Genomic DNA, 20,320 nt, shown 5'->3' on the forward strand with positions numbered 1-20,320 from the left:
TAATTTAACTTGTATGGTCAGTTTTTTCAAACAATTAATTATATAGACTCTTGATTAGGGCGTGAGATCTTGTTGGTTTGTACGGGTCAGTTGATGCCCCAATGCATCCCAGAGTAATTTTCTCAGAGAGTAAAAAACTATTTGCAAAGCCCCCTAGAGGGACTGTGGAGAAAGGAAAAATATTAAATTCCACCCCCCCCCCCCCCAGGGAATTCCTGGTATTCTTGCAAGCAGTGGGGACAACCAACTTAATAGGCTGAGCCCTCGATTTTGGGGCTTGCCCCGATGAAACAGTCCTGCAAAGGAGAAACTAAGGCAATTTATAACTATGCCTGAGTATCACCCCCAGAGAATTTTGTGGCTCAAATGTGGCCTCTCTCTCTAAACCGACTCTACAATTGAACTCACCGCCCTTCCCTGTATGTGGGACATGACTCCTAGGGATGCGCCTGGCCCTGGCATTGTGAGATTGAGAAAGACTCCTTGACCAAAAGGGAGAAGAGAGAAATGAGATGAAATAAAATTTCAGTGACTGAGAAATTTCAAACAGAATTGATAGGTTCTCTTGGAGGTTATTTTTATTCATTAAATAGATAACCCCTTTTTGGCTTATGGTGTATCAGAATAGCTAGAGGGAAGTATGTGAAATTGTTGAACTGTGTTCTAGTAGTCTTGATTCTTAAAGGCAATTGTGTAACTATATAGGTTTTACAATGTGACTGTGTGATTATGAAAATGTGGGGGGGCAGGTAAGAAAAAAAAATTGTGTCGATTGCAATACTAGTGCTCAATGAGAGGAAGGGTTAAGAGGTATGGGATACATGTTTTGCTTTGTTTTGTTTTCTCTTTTCTCTTTATTTCTTTTCCTGGAGTGATGCAAGTGTTCTAAAAATAATCATGGTAATGAATACAGAACTATATGATGATATTGTGAACCATTATTGTATACTTTGGATGGATCAGTCTACATGAAGCTATCCCAATAAAAATATTTTAAAAGAAAAGAAAAGCAATGGAAATAGAAAAAAAAGTGAACCTAAGGGGCATGGAAGAGGGGTGTTTATTTTGAATTTGTGAAGGATCATCACGCGGAAGACTCATTCTGTGACACACCAAGATGCAAACTAGGAATTGAGAGTAGGGGATGCAGAAAGGCAGTTCTTAATTTAAGAAGTCCATTACACTTAAGGAACAGTTTTCTAACCGTTAGAGCAGTTCCACAATGGTCGAGGTAGTGAATTGTCACATCCATGGGCTCTGGTCCGTGTCAGCAATGTTCTCAGGAGGCATCTCTTATTAAACCAAACTTCAGTCTAGATTATTTCAAGGTAAATTCCCTTTCCAAGTCCAAGATTATAATCATGTGCAATATGCCTACCACGCTATAGGGAATGGAAGGGTCATGGAAGTACACTCTGACAAATCCCAAAATATTCTTTGAAACAGATCCAGTTCATGAGAGAATGGTAGGGACATCGGTCCTGACATACGCAAGTCAATGAGAAGCAATACCAGCAGGGTGTGGTATTTATCAGAGAGAGGACTTGTGCTTATACTGTTACATTGGAGTGAGAAATCTGTGTAAAGTTGCATGGTATATGGGTGGTCTACCTTGCATGTCAACAGTAATCCCATTCAAGACTCTGTGTCCTTCAAGGATTAACTTTGTATTTCACATGACATTTGCTGTTGCAAATACAAATTCCAGCTAAACATAACCTTCAATTAAAAATGCTCTCATACCTCAGTTTGGTGGTGGTGATGGGGTGCCTTAAAGATTCAGGAAGTGCTAAATTGGCAAAGCCAACAAATACTGAAGTCTTTGCCTGAAATGACTTGTGCACTGTCCTACTTGAAGAACATAGTGGCTCTTCCTCATTACCTTTATATTTGCATTACAGTGACGAATGCAGCAACCAATTCTGTATTAACCATGCCTTGGCATGCAGGTCATGTTCACAGACCTGCACTTGTCAGTGTATATTGTAGAAACTGCACGTGAGAAATGTTGGAAAGAGAAATAGGAGAAAGAAAAAAGAGGGAGATTTAACCCGCAGAGAAACAGCAGAAAAACGTGTTTAAATGATTTACTTTACTTTCTTTCCTTCTTTTTTTTTTTTCCTTGTCATCTTCAGCTCTCCCTTAACACGGGAGGAGGCTGTGGGCTGCGGACTCAAGTGCTGGAATGAAGAGTAATTGAGCCTGAGCTGAGCCCGAGATAGCTTTCTCCTCCTGGTGTCATTGCTGCATCCTCCAGTGCCGGGTCTCTAGTCCCTCAGCCGCCTTTCTTACCGGTGCAAAATCTCCTGCAAAGACAGCCAAAGCCGCTGCAGAAGTTGCCCGGCGTAAGGCCCCGGAGGCATTGGCTCAGGAACTTTTCACGTCATTTTCTGCTCTGGAGCCCCTTCTCGCCCCTCCTCGCAGCCTTTCCCACCGCAAATTCCCCGTGCTCATGGGGCAGGGGAAGAGGAGCTTGCCACACTGAACAAAACCGGACCCGAGCCCGTGATGTCCGGCACCAAATTGGAGGACTCCCCCCCCTGTCGCAACTGGTCATCCGCTTCGGAGCTGAATGAAACTCAAGAGCCTTTTTTAACCCCCACCGACTACGACGATGAGGAATTCCTGCGGTACCTGTGGAGGGAATACCTGCACCCGAAAGAATATGAGTGGGTCCTGATCGCCGGGTATATCATAGTGTTCGTCGTGGCTCTCATTGGGAACGTCCTGGGTGAGTCTCGCCCCGGTCAGCCCTCCAAACGGCTGTCACCTCCGCTCTGACCCGGGCTGCAAAGGCTGGGAAGACCCATGCCCTCCCCCTGGGATGCAAACAAAGAGGTCGCCGCTCTCGGCGCGGGGTTTTCTGTTAAGGAAAAAAAAAAAGAAAGTTTTCTGATTTTACGTACCAGGACCCAGCCCTAGGATGGTTATTCCTTTTCCCGTAGGGAGAAGAGGGAAACCGCGTCTCTTTTGCGAGCACCTAGATTGTAAGCGCCCGGAAAGAGGCAGCAACTGCGATCTCCAGGTGGATGTTGTGAAGTGTCGGGGGATTAATCGTCCTTTTGTGTAACCGTGTAACGTATCTGGGTGTTCCAGGAGACTTGGGGAAAGGTAAAGCTTGCAGAATGCAAAGCTGCTCCCGTACGGAGAGCAAGCTCTCTTTGGCTGTTGAAGTCACAAAGGATTTCTGACCTAGGTAGAGTGCTCTCCGGCGCGATGATTTAGGTTCCCATCAATGGGTGGTAATGAAGGGGCGCAGAGGCAAAGCTGGGAGGTGCACTCTCCTCCTGAAGCTGAATTAAACAGGAGCCATGCCGGGAGCAGGAAGGAGGGGCACCAGAGAAAAGTCCCAAAGAAATCGGAATCATTCAGCCAGCCGCCAGCTAGCCATTCATGCTTTCTTTCATTCAACCATTCAGCCGATAGGATTTTCAGAGTATGTTAAGTACTAGGCTCAAAAAAATATATTTGTATTCACTAATTTTCTTTTCAAGAATGAGACTAAACCTTATGGTGGGCTCTATTTGTCTGCGTTTGCCGGTAAACCTAGATTTCCTAGCCCCTTCCCCTCCCAACTCCCTCCCTCCCACAATTTCTGAGGGTTGGGGAGGGGGTGCTTTGGCGTCATGTTGGATATAGTTTATTAGGGTGGGAGGGGAATCCACTTTAAGAAAGAATCTTTGGGAGGGCTGACTTAAAATGAATTGTGAATGGAAGGAGCGTATACCTTGATGAATGGAGAATGGTAGGTATTTCAAATGCAGAGGGCAGTGTGGAGGAAGTCTCTGTTGGAAATGACAGGAGAGGATGAGGGAGGCTAGGAGAAGGTACTCTTAACTCTGTTATAAAAGGGAGAGAAGGTGAACGAGGTGAGCTAGACTGGGAGGCTTTGAAGTCAAAAGCAAAGAATTTGTAGCTGCAGTGGAGGATGAGGAGGAACTTAGCAGTCTTTCAACACTAATCTGATTTTACCTTCTCTCCCCATGTGTATCGGAAGCATCCAAAATAGCTTCTCTCCAATTCAGCAGGTGGAGGGGCTGATAGTATGTGATTGAGAGGAATTCTTGAGAGAGTTGGTAGAATATATTTGATGAGAGAGATGAGGAGCCTGTGATTAGGCCTTGAGGCTTTAAGGTTTAGATTGTAAATCACAGTGCCTTTCTTGCTTGCCTTCTTGTCATGCATCCTCAGATGTGCAACTATGAAGACACATGGCCATGAACACAGCAACATCTTACTGCTTTACCCATTATTAGTAATAAGTGAACAATCAAAAGCGAACTTCTGATAGTACCTATTGTGGGCCAGGCCACTTCATGTGCACTTTCATTCAAGAATCACAATAACCCACATTTTACAGAAGAAAGACGACTTACAGAAATGAAATGATTTATTAAGGAACATGATTTATATTCGTATCTATTTGTCTGACCTCAGATCCAGAATTATCCATTGTTCTTCCACTCTAGAGTTAGAAAGTGCACAGAGAATGGATTCTCTGCCCCTGGTTGCCTGCAAGCCTATTTAATGTGCCTCCTGTCCTCTTCTGCATGTATGCCCACTGCCAATAAAGTATCATGAAGGGTAAATAACAAAACCATTCTATCCACCTACAAACACATCCAGAGAGGAACAGGATAGCATTTCAGTAGAAATTTGGCATTTGTTTTGCAGAATAGCTATAAACCTTAACTATTTCCCTTCCCTAATTCAATTTCAGGCTTAATTATAATCTTACTTATAAATCTCTGATTTATCAGAGATTATTTGCTCTTCTTTGCTCTTATATTATGTTGGCTTTGTACAGGCCAGAAATGCAGTCTTTGAACCCTAAATACATAGTTTAAGAGTCCGTGTTTGCCAGCCTGTGGAGTTTAGTCTCAAGAAGGACACACCTTTACAGAAAGATTACTTGTTTCATAATGTCAAGGAAGAGAACACTGTGCAAAGCCCCCGGAGCCAAAATGACCAATTCCATTTAGTTTAAACAGAAAGATTTACATGAAGCACTCTGCTCCCAAGATGCTGACAGCTATTTTCTTCAGGACTGAATAACATTGACATCCTTCCTTGCTGACCTGAAACCCACTCTTAGCTAATGTATTCCCTGAAAGTTAAGAGTTTTAGGTTTGACATTTAAACAAATGAGCAGTGTCATTACTCACAGACAACTTCCTACTCTTTGATATCGTTGTCAAATTTGCAAAACGGATTAGATTGGGAATCGCAGTTTTGACCCCCTGGTGTAAGTAATTTTATGTAGAGAGTGGCAGGACGAGAAATCACATTATTCATGCAAGATAAAGAGCCAACGTTAAGTATGAAAGTGAAATACCACCGTGTAGGCAGAAGATGTAATCATAGTCCCTTCAAGGTCCATGCCTCATTTGAACTTTCATGTCACTGATTACTTGGGAAATTTCAACCTTGTTGAACTTCTAAATCTAATGCCATCAGTTAGAAGTCGTTTCCCTAAGATGTTCTGTTTGTGATGTGATGGAACAGGATATGCCCTGAGCAGAATGACAAAGTCTTGATTATCCCTTCATTTCTTTTCTTCTCTTCATAGTCCTTTGCTCTCATTACGCCCCCTTTCCACTATTGAATATTCCTTTGCAGAGATAGAAAGTGGTTTCAGAAAAAAAAATATATGACCGAAGTCATCCATAATAAGGTAGAAAACTAAAGATACAGTTTCATGAATATTTGCATTCTAATAAAAGACACAGAAATTTTCATGTTGGAAATAAATTAGACAGATGTGGAATTTTAAACCTTAAAGAAAAGATGGGGCAGGGTTATTTTTGAAGAGTTACTTTCCTGTATTTCCAAAATTATGTCATATACATCCTATTCCTAAGTAGGTCATGTACTTTAGGCCAGAATATGACTGCATTATTCAACAAATAGGTTTTGATAAATGTATTGTAAAACTAATGTCTGTCTATGTATGTGTGGTGGGGGGGGAGTTCTTGGGGACAGTCAAAAGGATATGTTTGATGTTATTCTTAATCCTAAATCCTCAAGTAGAGCCTGGAAGGAGAGATGGGTTCTAGTTAGCTCAAACATTAAACATCTTGAAAAAATAAGCCATTACATGGCTTTCTTCCTTCTGCATTCAAAGTTATTGTGATTTCCACCTGGCACACTTCTATCTTCCCTGTTTTCTCCAAATGCAAAATGGGGAAAGCATTCAACAAATGCAGACATCTTCTAACTGTACTTCTTATTTCCTTTGTGACCATTAGCAAGTTATTGAGCTCTCCAGCTCTTTTTAAGATTGCACACTAAGGTTAATAATGCCTAACTTTTAGACATCTTAAGAGGATACAGTATATAAATATTCTTCCCTCTATATATAAAGAGGAATATCTATATAGATTTGTATATTTATATGTATTCATGTATAAAATGTGTATGTGTTTTTTCTTGACCCATTGTGGACACTAATTAATGCCAGTTTCTATCCCTCCATTTCCCGCCACTGAATCTCTCCCTGGAGCTCTGGAGCTCTTCATGGCCTCTGCTCTAACCTAGCCTTTATCTCAATCAAGTGTTTTCCTAAAAGATGTGAGTATAATGGAGTTCAATCATTTTGCTATTCCATACCAAGGCCACCCACCCATCCCATAGCCGATGTCCATTCCCTTCATACTGACTACTTAACATTGCCTTCCCACCTCTCTATGGATGTCATCCTGATTTCTTGATCATGTGCATTTTCTTTCTTTCAACTTAAATTTGCCTGCGCTGGGTCCCTTTAATTCAGAGTTATCAAGTTAGCTAGTTGGTAAGTTGGTTGATTGGTTGATCATGATTAACGTTTTAAATAACCCACACATACATACAGGTATACACATGCCCAAGCATGTGACACGTGCACTCACATACGCACACACACTGGAAATAGGTTGATTTAATTTAGTTAAAGCACATTGTCTATCAAAAAATTTACCCAATAATAATTGAGGTATATTGGACTGGTGGCTTAGGGGAAAATGTTTGTGAATAGGGCTGCTTCCTACAGAGGAAGCAGTTCTTGAAATGGTAGCATTTCCAGTTGCTTCTACTCCTAAGCCTAAGAGACATTTCCTTTCTGACTCTAGTACTATAAAATTCAACTCCGTGGGTGTTTGTGAGCCCACTTTTTCCTAAACAGAAAGTAGAAAGAGGTCAGAGATAATTCAACATTTATCTCTGCCAAGACCCAGTAGAAGTGGTGAATAGTGAATTTAAAAGGTAATATTAGCCATTAAGGTTTAAACCTATTTAGTTATAAAATGTAAAACATACTTATCTGAACATGAATTAAACTGATGTCTTCTCATTTTTGCCTAAACCATAACCATTTAGTTTTACTTGGTAATGGAATCAGGTCTATGACTCTAATAGACTCCCAAGGATAATTTTTTTTAAATTGTATTACAGTTAATTGCAATGTTTATGATGAAAAGACAATAATGAGAATAATATGTGCTACTGATAATTTAAATGTAATGATTCTTCCTATAATTGAGAAAATAAATAAGCAGGGTGAAATTATGAAAAACTCCCAATTTTCCAAAGATGCCGAACCAAAAACACAAGTACAACAAATACAATGTTTTTATTTTTTCAAAAATTCATTTGATTTAAGTAGGGTATAAATAGGTAAGTTGTGAATTTTTATTCTTTTTCATTTTAGATATACATATGATTTCTCGTATATATATGTTAGCATTCCAGGGTCATTGAATTCACACTCAGAATCTCAAATTTCAGGGGCATCCACCAACTGATGTTCTTTGGTCAAAGAAGAGCCTTCCATCTATTCCTGTGGATATCCCACACCCATAGGAGTGCTGGCTTTATTAAATTATGGCTCCTCAGTACCATTCAGCCAAAGTCATGTGATGGGTACAGCTGAAGGTATCCATCTCTCTCTCTCTCTCTCTGCAAAGGAAAAGAAAGAAAGGATATTTATTGAGGATGATATGCCAGAACCTATATGCTAGGCTACAGTTCATATGCATCTCATGGATGGCTCACACACAAAAAAAAACTTATAATGAGGTGATTAACAGGTTTTTTTCCAGATGAGGAAAGTGAAATTCTAAAAGCTATTTTAACTTGTTCTAAAGTTTAGTCAGACAGTAAGTGAGTGCCCCAGGTAACAAATATGATTTATCAGGGTCTACGGTCCATGTTTGTCTCATTATTTCACCCTGTCTTTCTCCCTAGCTTCTAACCCTGCCTGGAGGATCACAGACAGAAAGGAGGCAGGAAGTGATGGTCAGGTGTGCCCTCTAGACGATTTACAGTGTCCTGGATTGTTGCCAAGCTGTTTCGCTGATGGACTATAGTTCTTCAGCTGTGGGAATGAGCTCATTTGATAAGCTAGTCAAGGTCATACCAGGGTTACTTTACAAGAGAAAATTTCAAGGTAAAGTAGGTGCTGCCTTGTCAGAGGGGTGAATCACTGGGGAAAAAAAAATTGTTAGGTAATTGTGGCCAAGGGTAATTTCGTCATTGTAAGTGTTGTCTTTAGACACAATTTTGGAGTAAGGGCCTAAGATCTCAGATATTCTGAATATATTTGGTTTTTTTTTCTCTTTTTGTTTCCAAATATAATCATTCATTTTCTTGTTTTGAAATATTTGTTTGCTTAAAAAATATCATATGCATTTCTATTGATTTCACTGAATAAGTCAATCTTTACATACCATTATTGGTCTGAATAGCTGGGCTATTCATTCAGATTCTCGTTGGTTCAGCACCACAAAGTTTATTTCTTACTTATTTAATATTTAAAGTGGTTTGGAAAAGTCTGCTTTATGCAGTGACTCAGAGAGAGGTGTCCTCTATATTTTATGCATTACCTCAACACATGGCCTCTGAGACAACCAGCTTGCAAGGTGGCTCCTAACAAGGGCCCTTTCCTGGTATTCACACCCTTGTGTAGTCCCTCCCCTATTATACCAGGATTGGTCTGAGCAACCAAGAATGGCTTCAAGATTGCATTTAAAAGAATACAGCTTCTGCCTGGAGGGTCCTCTCAGCACTCTCTCTCTCTCTCTCTCTCTCTCTCTCTCTCTCTCTCTCTCTCTCTCTTTCTCTCTCTCCTCTGAGGGGAGTAAGCTGCCTTGGTGTGAACAGCCCATCAGGTAAAAGATGAAAATTTCTAGTCAACAGCCATAGATGACTGAGGCCTGTGGTAAGTGAGCTTGGAGGCATTGGAGGCAAAACCTTAAGACTAGGTGGAGGCTTGAAAAGACACTGAGCAAAAAAAAAAAAAAATCCAGCTAAGTTTATCACAGATTCCTGATCCCTCAGAAATTATGAAAATAATAAATATTAATTGTTTTAAACTGTTTAGATTAGGGATAAATTGTTTTACAGCACTATCTAACTAATACAACTTCTGAAGTTGGCATGGCAGGGGAAAATGAAAATGGAATTCAGGGGTGAAAGTCTCCCTGACAACAAAGGGTGTTGAGTCTGGGGGTGAATCTGGCTCTGGCACTGTGGGATCAACAACACCTTCAGACCAAAAGAAGTGTAATAAAATAAGGCATCAGCGAGCCAAGAGAGATCAAATAGAGTCAAGAGGCTATTCTGCAGCTACTTTTTTTTTTTTTTTTTTTTAAAGGAAAGACAGAGAGAAGGAAGGAAGGAAGGAAGAAAGGGAAACATTTCCAAACATTTTCTTGCTTTATTGTATTTTGTTTTTCCGTTTTTGTTACATGGGCTGGGGCCGGGAATCGAACCGAGGTCCTCCGGCATAGCAGGCAAGCACTTTGCCCGCTGAGCCACCGCGGCCCACCCTCTGCAGCTACTTTTATGCAAGCTTCAGTTAGATAGTGCTAATTGCCAAGGTCTGCTAAACCCCAACCCCTGTCACTCTTGTTGACGCTTAAGAACACCTAGGACTCAAACTGAGACTCTATAAAGGTTTCATGTGCTAGGTTTGTCTTCCTGGAACCTATAATGCCTATAGGATTCCTAATTAGATAATCCTGAAACTCAAGAGGACCAGCCTCTCTAAGATTATGTTAATTACATCCCCCTATCTTTTAGTGTAGACACCCCTTCTTAATATAAAAATGTCAGAAAGGACATCTCTGCAGATTGGTAGAAGAATCAAAGGAGAAGGAGGAGGTATAACAGAGAAAATAAGATTTAACAAATGAGTATGACTGCTAATGACTGCTATATTAATATCCCTTCTACCACCCAATGTTTTGGAGCAACTAGAAGGAAAAATCTGAAATGGTAGAATGGCAAGCCATGACAAACTCTGGAATCAGTTCTGTAACTACTTGTTGAAGTGTGACAATTACTTTTTACTTTCTTTGCTTTGTATATGTGTTATATTTTACAATAAAAAAGTTTTTAAAAAAATATACTGGGGCCATTAACTACCTTGACCCTAAAGCAATGCATATCAATCTTGCTCATAATCATTTGACCAAAACTAATCTCAGAGTATCAACAAACTTCAAGGGAATCTGGGAAATGTAGGGGAACCATGGTCCTGCCACAGAAACCACATACTGGTAGAAGGTATTATTAACTTGCATAGACTCAGAACAAAGGAACTTAGAGGAATCAAGAACTTAATGGCATAAGACTATGACAACACTGTTTGGATATCTGCCAATAGATGTAACTGATAATATTTAGAGAGTTTGTGCCAACTACTGTACAAAGGACTGGAGGTACAAAGATAATAAAACCCTGGTGTCAAGGAATCTACACTTTCATTTAAGAGACAGAGGTATAAATGGATAATATCATAATATGGCAAGTGCTTGAGTTTGCAGGATGCAATGGAAGTAGAAGGGCACTTAGCTCCATTTGGGGATTAGAGAAAGATACAGGAAGAAATGATACCTAAAATCAGTTTTAATGAATGAGTTCAAGGTGAAGAAAATTGGGCAAGGATATTCTAAACAGAGGAAACAAGATGAGCAAAATCAAAGAAGCATGAAATAGCATGAATTATGAAGAGAATGTTAAGCATTGGGTAACTCAATATAAGTGTAGATGAGGAGAGTACGAAGACAAGGCTAGAGCAGTAAAGAGTTGGGTCACAAAAAGCATTGTGTACCATCTTGAAGATCTCAGTTTGCCACTGTGGGTTTGGTAGAACCTTTAAAGGATTCTAAAGAGTCCTGTTGGTTTGTTTTTAGATGAGAATATTCTGTGTGTGTGTGTGTGTGTGTGTGTGTGTGTGTGTGTGTGTGTGTGTGGTGGGGATGTAGAGGATACATCTAAAGCAAGCAAAACTTGTAAAGGTTTTCACACTGGGGTTTGTGTTCTCTTTGTAACTCATCGAATGAAGCATGCTTAACTATAAGAAAAATTGTTTAAAAGGTAAAATCCAAATCCTCTATTTATGATTACTACCATGAGGCTTTCCATATAGTGGATAAGGAAGAGAGGGAGGGAAGGTGGAATGAGAAAATAAAGAAGAAAGAGAGAAGGAAGGAAAAAAGACCAAAATTAAAACTGTTGCTCTTTTTGCTTTCCTGAAATTTAAATTAGAGATATTTAAAATAATTTTTCATTTTTTCTTTCCTGAAAGATATACTTCTGAATTTTGGAGTACTGATATATCTAATTGATATGTCTAATAACCTTTAGAGTTTTTCACTAAAATCACTTTTATAATTATTTAGCTGTATGGGTCACAGTGGTTCACTATACTAACCACCTAGCCACTCAAACTTTATTTTGCTTTTAGACCATGTTTTGGCCTCGTGCTGAACCCCAACAAATGGACACTTTGCGATTTTTTGAGAATTGTTTCATATTTTCCAACTAAATTCCAAAGTTTGCATTCCAGATTCTTACATCTTTCTAAATATTCTCATTCCAAAATTGATTCTAAGTAGCATTTATAACAATCAGTGAAGATATTATATTGACCCCACATTCACCCTTGAAGAATTTAAGAGCACATTTCTCCACAAGTTGGTGTGGTAACATACTTCAAATTTTCTAAAACTGTGGATACTTTAACAACATTTCTTTGCTATCTTCACTCACAGAGAAAATATAGCAGTGATTAAAAATTGGTATATCCTTTTCTAGAATCCCAGTGAATTTTTATTTCTACTTAGTGACTTTAAAGTGAATACATAAGGCACATGATTTGCAACCATGTAAGGCTTTTATTTATTATTTTTTTAAGGCCTTGATTTTATCACTGCTTCATTTGAAATAGGGTTAGAAAGCCACTGGATCTAATAATTTATTTCATTAACTCAGAATGAATTCGATGAGTCATTCAATTTTGTAGGGAACTATACTGTTTATAAATATGATTTTGAAGACAATTCGTCTTTTTAGAAATGTGCAGATGGTGCTAATCTTTCTGAGACAAGAATATGGCAGTTTGACTACGGGCTTATGAAACGATTTTGTGATTCTGTGAAACTGAGTCAACTTTTCATTATGAAAAATAGCCAAACCTTCATCTCCTCAGTGGGAATGCTTAATATGAAAGCTCCCCAGTTTTCAAAAGCCTGAAGACAAATACATTAACAAAAAATCTCACTGACTGGTGCAAGAAAAGAATTTCATAGACATTGGGACAATTATGTGCTTGATTTATATTTTGGACACAGGAAATCCTAGAAAGACCTTATTCTTTGAAGTCATCAGGATGATGGTGACTCAGATTCCTGGAACACATGAAGATTATCCTCATTTATAAATTTATGTTGTTTTTTTCCTCCAAGCATAATGAACTTCTTGAATTAGTCACTGACAAGACACCAAATCATCTTAGAGGGAGGGAAAATGAGAATTTTAGAACTTAAAAACATGGAAATAAAAACATGTACCCCTCCCCCACCACATCATTGTGGGATTAAATGATAAGACTAATATGATTTTAATACACTTTGTTTTTTTGCTGCAGGATTAAGAAGCTACCATTCAAACTTTTTAAATATCAAGAACTGAATATAAGGCCTTAAGGAGTTTTCCAAAGTCAAGACATATTTTCAACTATTCCCTAAGCAAATGAACTACAGCCTTTGAGGAGGTAAAAGATAAGTGCAATAGAGATGAGGAAGTCCTTGGATTAATATCCGTGTAAAAAGGAGCATCCTTTGGGAGCTTGATCATCATAGCATAATTCATTTTCTTTGAACAGGCTGAATATATTGCTGCTTTGAAGTCTTCACCTTTGCTTTTATTGCCCTCTGCCCTGCCCATGCCTGGCTCCTACTCAGTTCCTATGTCAACTTGTCAGAGGTTTCTCAAAATGCCCAGTTTAAATCACCATGCCCTGTTGTGCACTATGATAGCATCTCATTTTATTTTCTTCATGGCACTTATTGCTATTTGAAATTATATTATATTGTTTACTTCCCACCTTAAGTAAAATGTAAGTTATGCAAGAGTAGTTTCCTTGTTTTCCTTGTTTGCAGTTGAATCCTCTGTGCCAAGAATAATGTCAGGCCTAGGGCAATTTTTAGCTAACAAATGAATTAAACTGTTGGACTTTGAGCAAATGGAAGCATTTAAGACTAAATCGACTTTTTAAATCAGTAATTACAGATTTTAAATTTCTTCGACATGAAGATTTGAAATAAACCTCAATAATTTAAATTATATTTGTGACATTTTGGGTATACATCTTAAGGAACACACAAGTTAAACTAAATATTGTATACGTGTTAAAGAAAAGATTATGGGAGACCATTCGGAAAATCTGTTCCCAGCACTGAGATTTTCTTGATATGATTATGAAATTATTTTGCTCTTCTCATGAAAAGCAGATGCTATTTACAAACCATGGCAGTTTTTTGTTCTTTTGAGCAAAGATACACCAAGATCTTCCCAAATAATACACTATTGCAATAACTGAGAAGATGCAATGTGCAAAACTACTATCTTTTATTTCAAAATTATTCTTGGTTGTCTTTTATGTTTCTACCAAAGTCGAAAGAAACACTTGATCATACTGTTCCAGATGACGCAGGGAAGTCCTGACTGAATGTTACCATTTGTCTATACTTTCTGCCATAAAGGGAGTCAAAGCTATTCCAGCTCAGCCCAGGATGTTTCCGACATCCCACAGACACTCAGTTTTAGCAACTCTCTGTCAGTCTCCACTATTGCTAGTGACTTACACCAATCCAAGACTCTGAACTGTTCAGACAATTGAAAAAAAATCGCATTTTTAGACAGAGTACAGAGCAGTGCTGGTGACAGCTGGGTATTTATAGGCACAATTGAATAGAGACTAAGGAAAACAATAAATTTCTTTGCCTTACTCTGGCCCTCAATTTTCTAAAATATTCATATAATTATGAATTTTTTAATAATCAAAGTGAAGCTTTTCCCGGAGAAGGCTAATTCTAGTAGAACTTCAATCAGTTTTCAATTGGATTTTATCAGTAGTTTCAATTTCATCAATATTTTCTCAGGATTCTAAACCAAGAGGAGAGCAGTAAAACTTGCAGGTTAAGCTTTCTTGTTATAGTACCCTAATTGCACAGCTCTTGAAAAAAAGCACTCTACATTGCCTTAGTTAATCTCATAACAACCAATGTGATAAGGGCTATTATTGACTGTTTTTGCCATATGTGAAATTTGGTATTAGACAGCTTTTGTGGAGTTAGTTGTCCAAATAACTTTATATTTCATCACTTGACCTTCCCATCCCTGAACAGTTAGTAAATGCAGTTCCCTGTTCCCCCTTTCCGTTCTTGCCTTGATAATACATCAATGCTGGTCTGTATAACCGCTAAAAATTTATGAAAGTTAAAGATAACACCAATTCTCCTGTACATTTTCTGGCTAACTCAACTGAAGGAGTCTTGAGTGTCAATGACTAACCACCACTGCCTCAATGATCTAGAACCCATTGTAGGTTCCTGGGCACAGAGATGCGGATAGGAGAAGGGGTGGAAGATGAAAAAGTCAAGTTTAACATACATTTTTTTAGTACAATATCATTTATTTATTATGTAAGTTTTTAGAAACTTCTCACAATTCATGTGAATCCAAATATCTTACGCTCTGACTCTTTCCATCTTTGCTGCCATCTTTGCTCGCTGAACAAAGCTCTTTGTATACTCTTTGCTCTTTGTATACTCAAAAGGCAGCAGGTTTGACTAGCTTTCCTGATATTTTATTTTGAAAGTACTAAAAAATATATATATATAATCCATGCTCCCAAGGAGATATAAAGATGCACTGCTTGCACATACATTTTTTCGTTCTCTCTACTGTTTAAATGATGGTACTAATAGATAGAGAGGGACTGACATTGATGACCTCCAGCAGATGTCCCAAGGAGTGACCCTGCCTGCAAGTTCTCACCTCTCGCTTAGGAAGCCTGATTCAGAAACTTTCTCCCGGTCACCTAGTCCTCAGTCACAGCTTAGTTCCCTAGTCACTCCTTTCATAAAGGACATTCAAATGTATCCCACATCAGCTACAGCTTTCTTGAGAAACCTCACACTTCTGCCTACAAACCTGCCCTACAATATTTCTTACTTGTCCATAAGGGGACCACAGGCAACTTTCCATCCAAGAGGCTCTAACTAAATCTTGCCCAATCTGTCATGATTCCAGTCCTCTATCCTGACAGGTCCATAACTCTGTAAATGTGGATAGAAATGCAGAAGTTCAGAATTCAGGACATCTCCATATCATCCTGTCTACCAGTCTTAACTTTCATGTGAGAAAAGGGAGGCCCATATCAACATCACTGTTAGTGGCTTAAGAAGCTTGGCGTATATTTTATGTCTTGGAAAAAGGAGGAGAGACTACTAAGACTGCTCCATTAGTCACCACCAGCGATTATGGAAGCCTTTACAGATAGTCGATTGGAAGTCACACGAACATATCTTTATCACACAAATGGAAATAAAAGCAACGTAGAGTACCAGAGGGTTCAGTCCAACTTAAGCAGCAAAAGGAGCCAGAAAAAGAAAGCATCCTGAACCAAAACACTGATTTTCTAGGGCTTATCTAATTTAGAGCTATTTCCTTTTCTTATTTCATTCAGCAAATATTTATTGAACACCCACAACGTATAATCTGCTCTATTACATTCTGTGGAGGAAATACAAAAGTGAATGAGACATGGTCCCTACCTACAAGGAATTTTTAATCTTGTGGGGAGACTAGCATGTAAGCAATAGACTGTAATATGGGGGTTACTGAAGCAACATATGTTAAGTGTTAGAACATAGAAAGGTAATATTTGGATCCTGACTTGGGGTCAGAAATGTTCCTTCACTGCAGAGGTAGTATTTGAGGTATTGCTGACATGTGAGTTTAATTTTGAGTAGTTTCAAAGGAGGAAAAGGGATTCTGTCTAAGATGAGAAAGTAGTAAGAGTGAAATTATGATGGCCTAAGTTATATAAAAAATGCTTCAAGACCATGCAGGGAAAAGTCATTCATGGAATTTCAATAAAACACAAGTCTTCATAGAATTTTTTTTGGATAACTTCAAGTAACAGTGACTTAAACTCTGCTGACACTTCCCCTGCTTTCATGGTCTTCATTATTTTGTGGATATCTGAACCAGTCTTGTCTAGTGTATCATGGTAGACTGGATTAAAAAAAATTCAAATGCTTATCGTTACATTTGAAAATGTTGTTATTTAGATATAGCAGAGGTCTGCGAAGGAATATTACACCAAGAGCAATGGTAATAGTTTTTTGAAGTTATAAGAGATCAGAGACTGAGAGCAAGTTAAGAACCTGCTGAGACTCTCCAGGGGAGAGATTATGAGGGTATAAACCTACGCCATGAAATCGGTTATGTAAAAACATGAAAAGAATTATGAAAAATACTGGCAACACTCTTGGCAAGCCATCAGAAATAGAGAACTGAAAAGGACCTGCTGATTAATAGAAGCTTTTGGCCAAAGAAAGTGGGGTGATTGTTGTCTTTGTCTTTTTGTTATGCGAGACATGAAATACAGAAAGAAAAGGAAATGTGGTGAATAGTAGAAGGGTCATGATGAGATTGGCCAAGGACAGGTAGAGTTTTAAGTGCTAGGGATTCATGTAACTGTCCAGCAGGAAATAGGCAGGGCTTGATCTTCACACCATCCACATTCAGTTTGCAACTCAGATATTTTTCTTTTCTTTGTGCCTATGCAAGCAACATGGACAATTTCTATGAGATTTAATTAGACCATGTCTTTAGGATAATTAAAAACATGCTAGACAATGCAAATCTGTTAACAGGTATATGGAGTGGTGAATGCCAGGGTGTGTATGTGTATGTGTATGTGTGTGTGCACACAGGTGTATGCGTATGCATGCAGAGATGCAAATCACAATCGATCCATGATAGCCATAAGAATCAGCAGTCCTCTCCAGTGTCAATAGCAGGAGAAAGCATTTGTATGCATTTCAAAAAACTTAAAGGCTATCTGGATCAGGACGCTGTTAGTTAACATTTGGTCAAAAAAGGAAAATGCTCTTCTTGAATAATGTTTGGTGTATTTTCCAAGCCTGAAGAAATGATCTTTTACTCTTGAAATGATTTTGTTTAGGTACATATTTTCACAGCACACATTTCCCTTACTAATCATCGTCACTCTACTATCTTTTTAAAACATGTATATTCTTTCATATTATTGCCAATGAGGTGAACTTAATGTGTTTCATTTTCAATAGTGAAGCCTTAGGTCATATAGGACAGTAGTTTAAAGGACAGTCTCAGAAATCCAAGTTGTTTTCTGTCACTCACAGCCACATGGCTCTGGGCAAATTTCCTCTCCTTTCTGTGTATCGGTCTCTTCTGTAAAAAGGGCATTAAACACAGTACATATCTCATTTGGTTGTTATGAAATTTAAGTAAATTCTTATTTCCAAGTGCTTACGGTTCTCACATAAGCATTAAATAAAGTCTTGCTAAGAATTGTGTCTTGAGGTTTTATGCTAGATTACATATTTTGAATTGTGGCTGTTTTTAACATGGATTATCACAGTTTTCACCTTGAGTCTTACCCTTACTGTACTTTGTTCACATCCTTGTGATATTTGGTTTCATTATTCTATTTTTTCACAACAGGTTAATTCATGCTTTCTTATGGTATTGTTTTTATTTTGAAAGCCAACATAAATTCTCTCTCAGGAAGAGTGTAAAAATATACACATAAAATAAGCACTTAAATAAATGTAAATTCAAGTTGGAGGGTTTTCTGTCAGAGGAGAGAAAATTAAAAAACTGTTCTGAAGAGGAATTAGGCATGAAAACAAGAAGATGCAGCAAAAAGTCCAATAGGAGGAGTGGAGGAGGGAAAGGAAGAGAAAGGTTTGGAGCCTTAAAGTCTCTCTCATTGATAACTTTGAAGTAATATACTTAGTTACCAACATTTTAAGTACAGGCATCAGTATTTCATTGGTGCAATTTATTGTTGTGATATACTTTTTTTGTTGTTGTGCAGCTTTACCAAAAGGTGGACATTTCAAAAGTCTGGAATGATAAACAGAATTCACAGTATAGTGGAAGTAGTAATGCGAAGTTTTTCTAATGCATGTTTTAAATCATGATTTTCTATATGAAGTCAGGTTTTTTTTGGAGTTAAAATAAGCATTGCTTTCTTTGATTATGGGTCCTTTGAACCATGAAATGAAATTTACATATATATTTTCTATATATAATAAATATCGCTTATTAATTATATCATGGAAAAAACTGAACAGTGTCTGAAAACTGAAAATGCTTCGCTGCACAAAACCATTACAAAGGATTGGCTGTGATTTAGACCTAGTAGGTGCTGATTTATTAAATCACAAATGTGAGAAATTGTTGGTCTCAGGATGCGTATTAGGATTAGTGAGATTCTAAAACCATCAGAAAAGTTTTGAGCAATGATATTGTTAATTAAGAAGTACTTGATGGGTACGAATTAAAACAGGGTGAAATCTTTCCTCCAAGGACTTGTCTACACTAAGATTTTAGAAGGGTATTTTTTCACTGATATATCCTTAATCCTCTGTATGGAAAAAGGAGGGATCCTAAGACTCTAACAAGCTTCATATAATCCAAAGAAGACAGATGGGAACCTACCCTATTCTTGGTATATTGGTAGTTTGTAAATATTGTACTTCCAAAGAGCATTGTTACCAAAATACTATGCAAGATTTATGAGACATGAGCTATATTTGGTGCAGTAGGTTAGAGAAGAGACATTTTGACTTTGAACTATAACAGTTCAGATTTCGGAATATGTGAACTTAAACTTTTTCTGATCTATTCCATATATGTGAATATATTCATAAAAACTGTGTGCAGTCATATTCATTTAAAGGGTTATCAATGATATTAATGATAACTAATCTGATGCCCCTTTATACTCAGTTCATGCTACTTAAATTTGAACTTCTTTATCAGTTCAATAAAAAGATTTAGGAACCTTCTTGGCTTTTATTAAAAAGGAATTGATTTATAAAATATTGTGAACTCAGTTTTTACTAAATGTAATGCCTTCATCTTTTGCAGACAATTTCTGAGTATCACTTGTTAATCTGTATACTCAGTATAGAAAAGAGGAACTGAATATAAGTTGTAGTTTATATTTCCATTTTGGCTATTCAGTATTATAAGTGCTTAAAAGTCCCATGAGGGAACATGATCTGTCTTCAGATTTAAGAAATGACGAATATTGATGGGAGGCTTCTGAACGGTTGCCAGGTCACAGGAAGTGGTTCCTTTGTAAGTTCAGTAACAACCATGCTCTCAAGAGAAAATGCTAGCAACCTGGGCCCTGAGGGTCTCTTGAAATCTAATTTGGAGTGGTGCTATTGTTGAAATGATATTAATTAAATATTAATAATGAGAACATACATCCATGCATTTATTCAATCCATTCATGAAAGAATTTTTGAGCATCTGTGTTGGTTTGAAACTGTTATGTACCCCAGAAAAGCCATGCTCTTTTAATCCAATGTATGGGGGCAGGGCTATGGGGGGGGGCCCTGTGATTAGGTTGTTTACATGGAGATGTGACCCTGCCCATTAAGGTGGATCTTAACCAGTGTACTGGAGTCTTTTAAGAGGGAAACATTTTGCAGAAAGCTCAGACACAGACATTTGGAGATGTAGGGGGAAAACACCCCAGGAGAGGCCAGAAGAACCCACAGGAGCTGAGAGGGTCATGTTGGAAACCATCCCAGGAGAGAAGGGCCCAGCAGATGTCACCATGTGCCTTCCCATGTAACAGTGAAACTCTGGACAGGATTGACCTTTCTTGAGTGAAGGTATCCTCTTGTTAATACCTTAATTTGGACATTTTCATGGCCTTAGAACTGTAAATTTTTAACCCAATAAACCCCCTTTGTAAACGCCT

General features: G+C 38.1%; 1 protein-coding gene across 1 annotated transcript in view; it reads left to right on the plus strand.

The window, feature by feature from the left end:
- Window positions 1–2,508: 2,508 nt before the first annotated feature.
- The window catches only part of HCRTR2 (hypocretin receptor 2), a 99,597-nt gene continuing 81,785 nt past the window's right edge, over window positions 2,509–20,320 (plus strand). The window contains exon 1 of the mRNA XM_077159235.1: window positions 2,509–2,731. Within this exon, the coding sequence (XP_077015350.1) occupies window positions 2,509–2,731 (223 nt within the window). The remainder of the gene's footprint in view (window positions 2,732–20,320) is intronic.

Source organism: Tamandua tetradactyla, chromosome 5 (genome assembly GCF_023851605.1).
Source record: "Tamandua tetradactyla isolate mTamTet1 chromosome 5, mTamTet1.pri, whole genome shotgun sequence".
Taxonomy (NCBI): domain Eukaryota; kingdom Metazoa; phylum Chordata; class Mammalia; order Pilosa; family Myrmecophagidae; genus Tamandua; species Tamandua tetradactyla.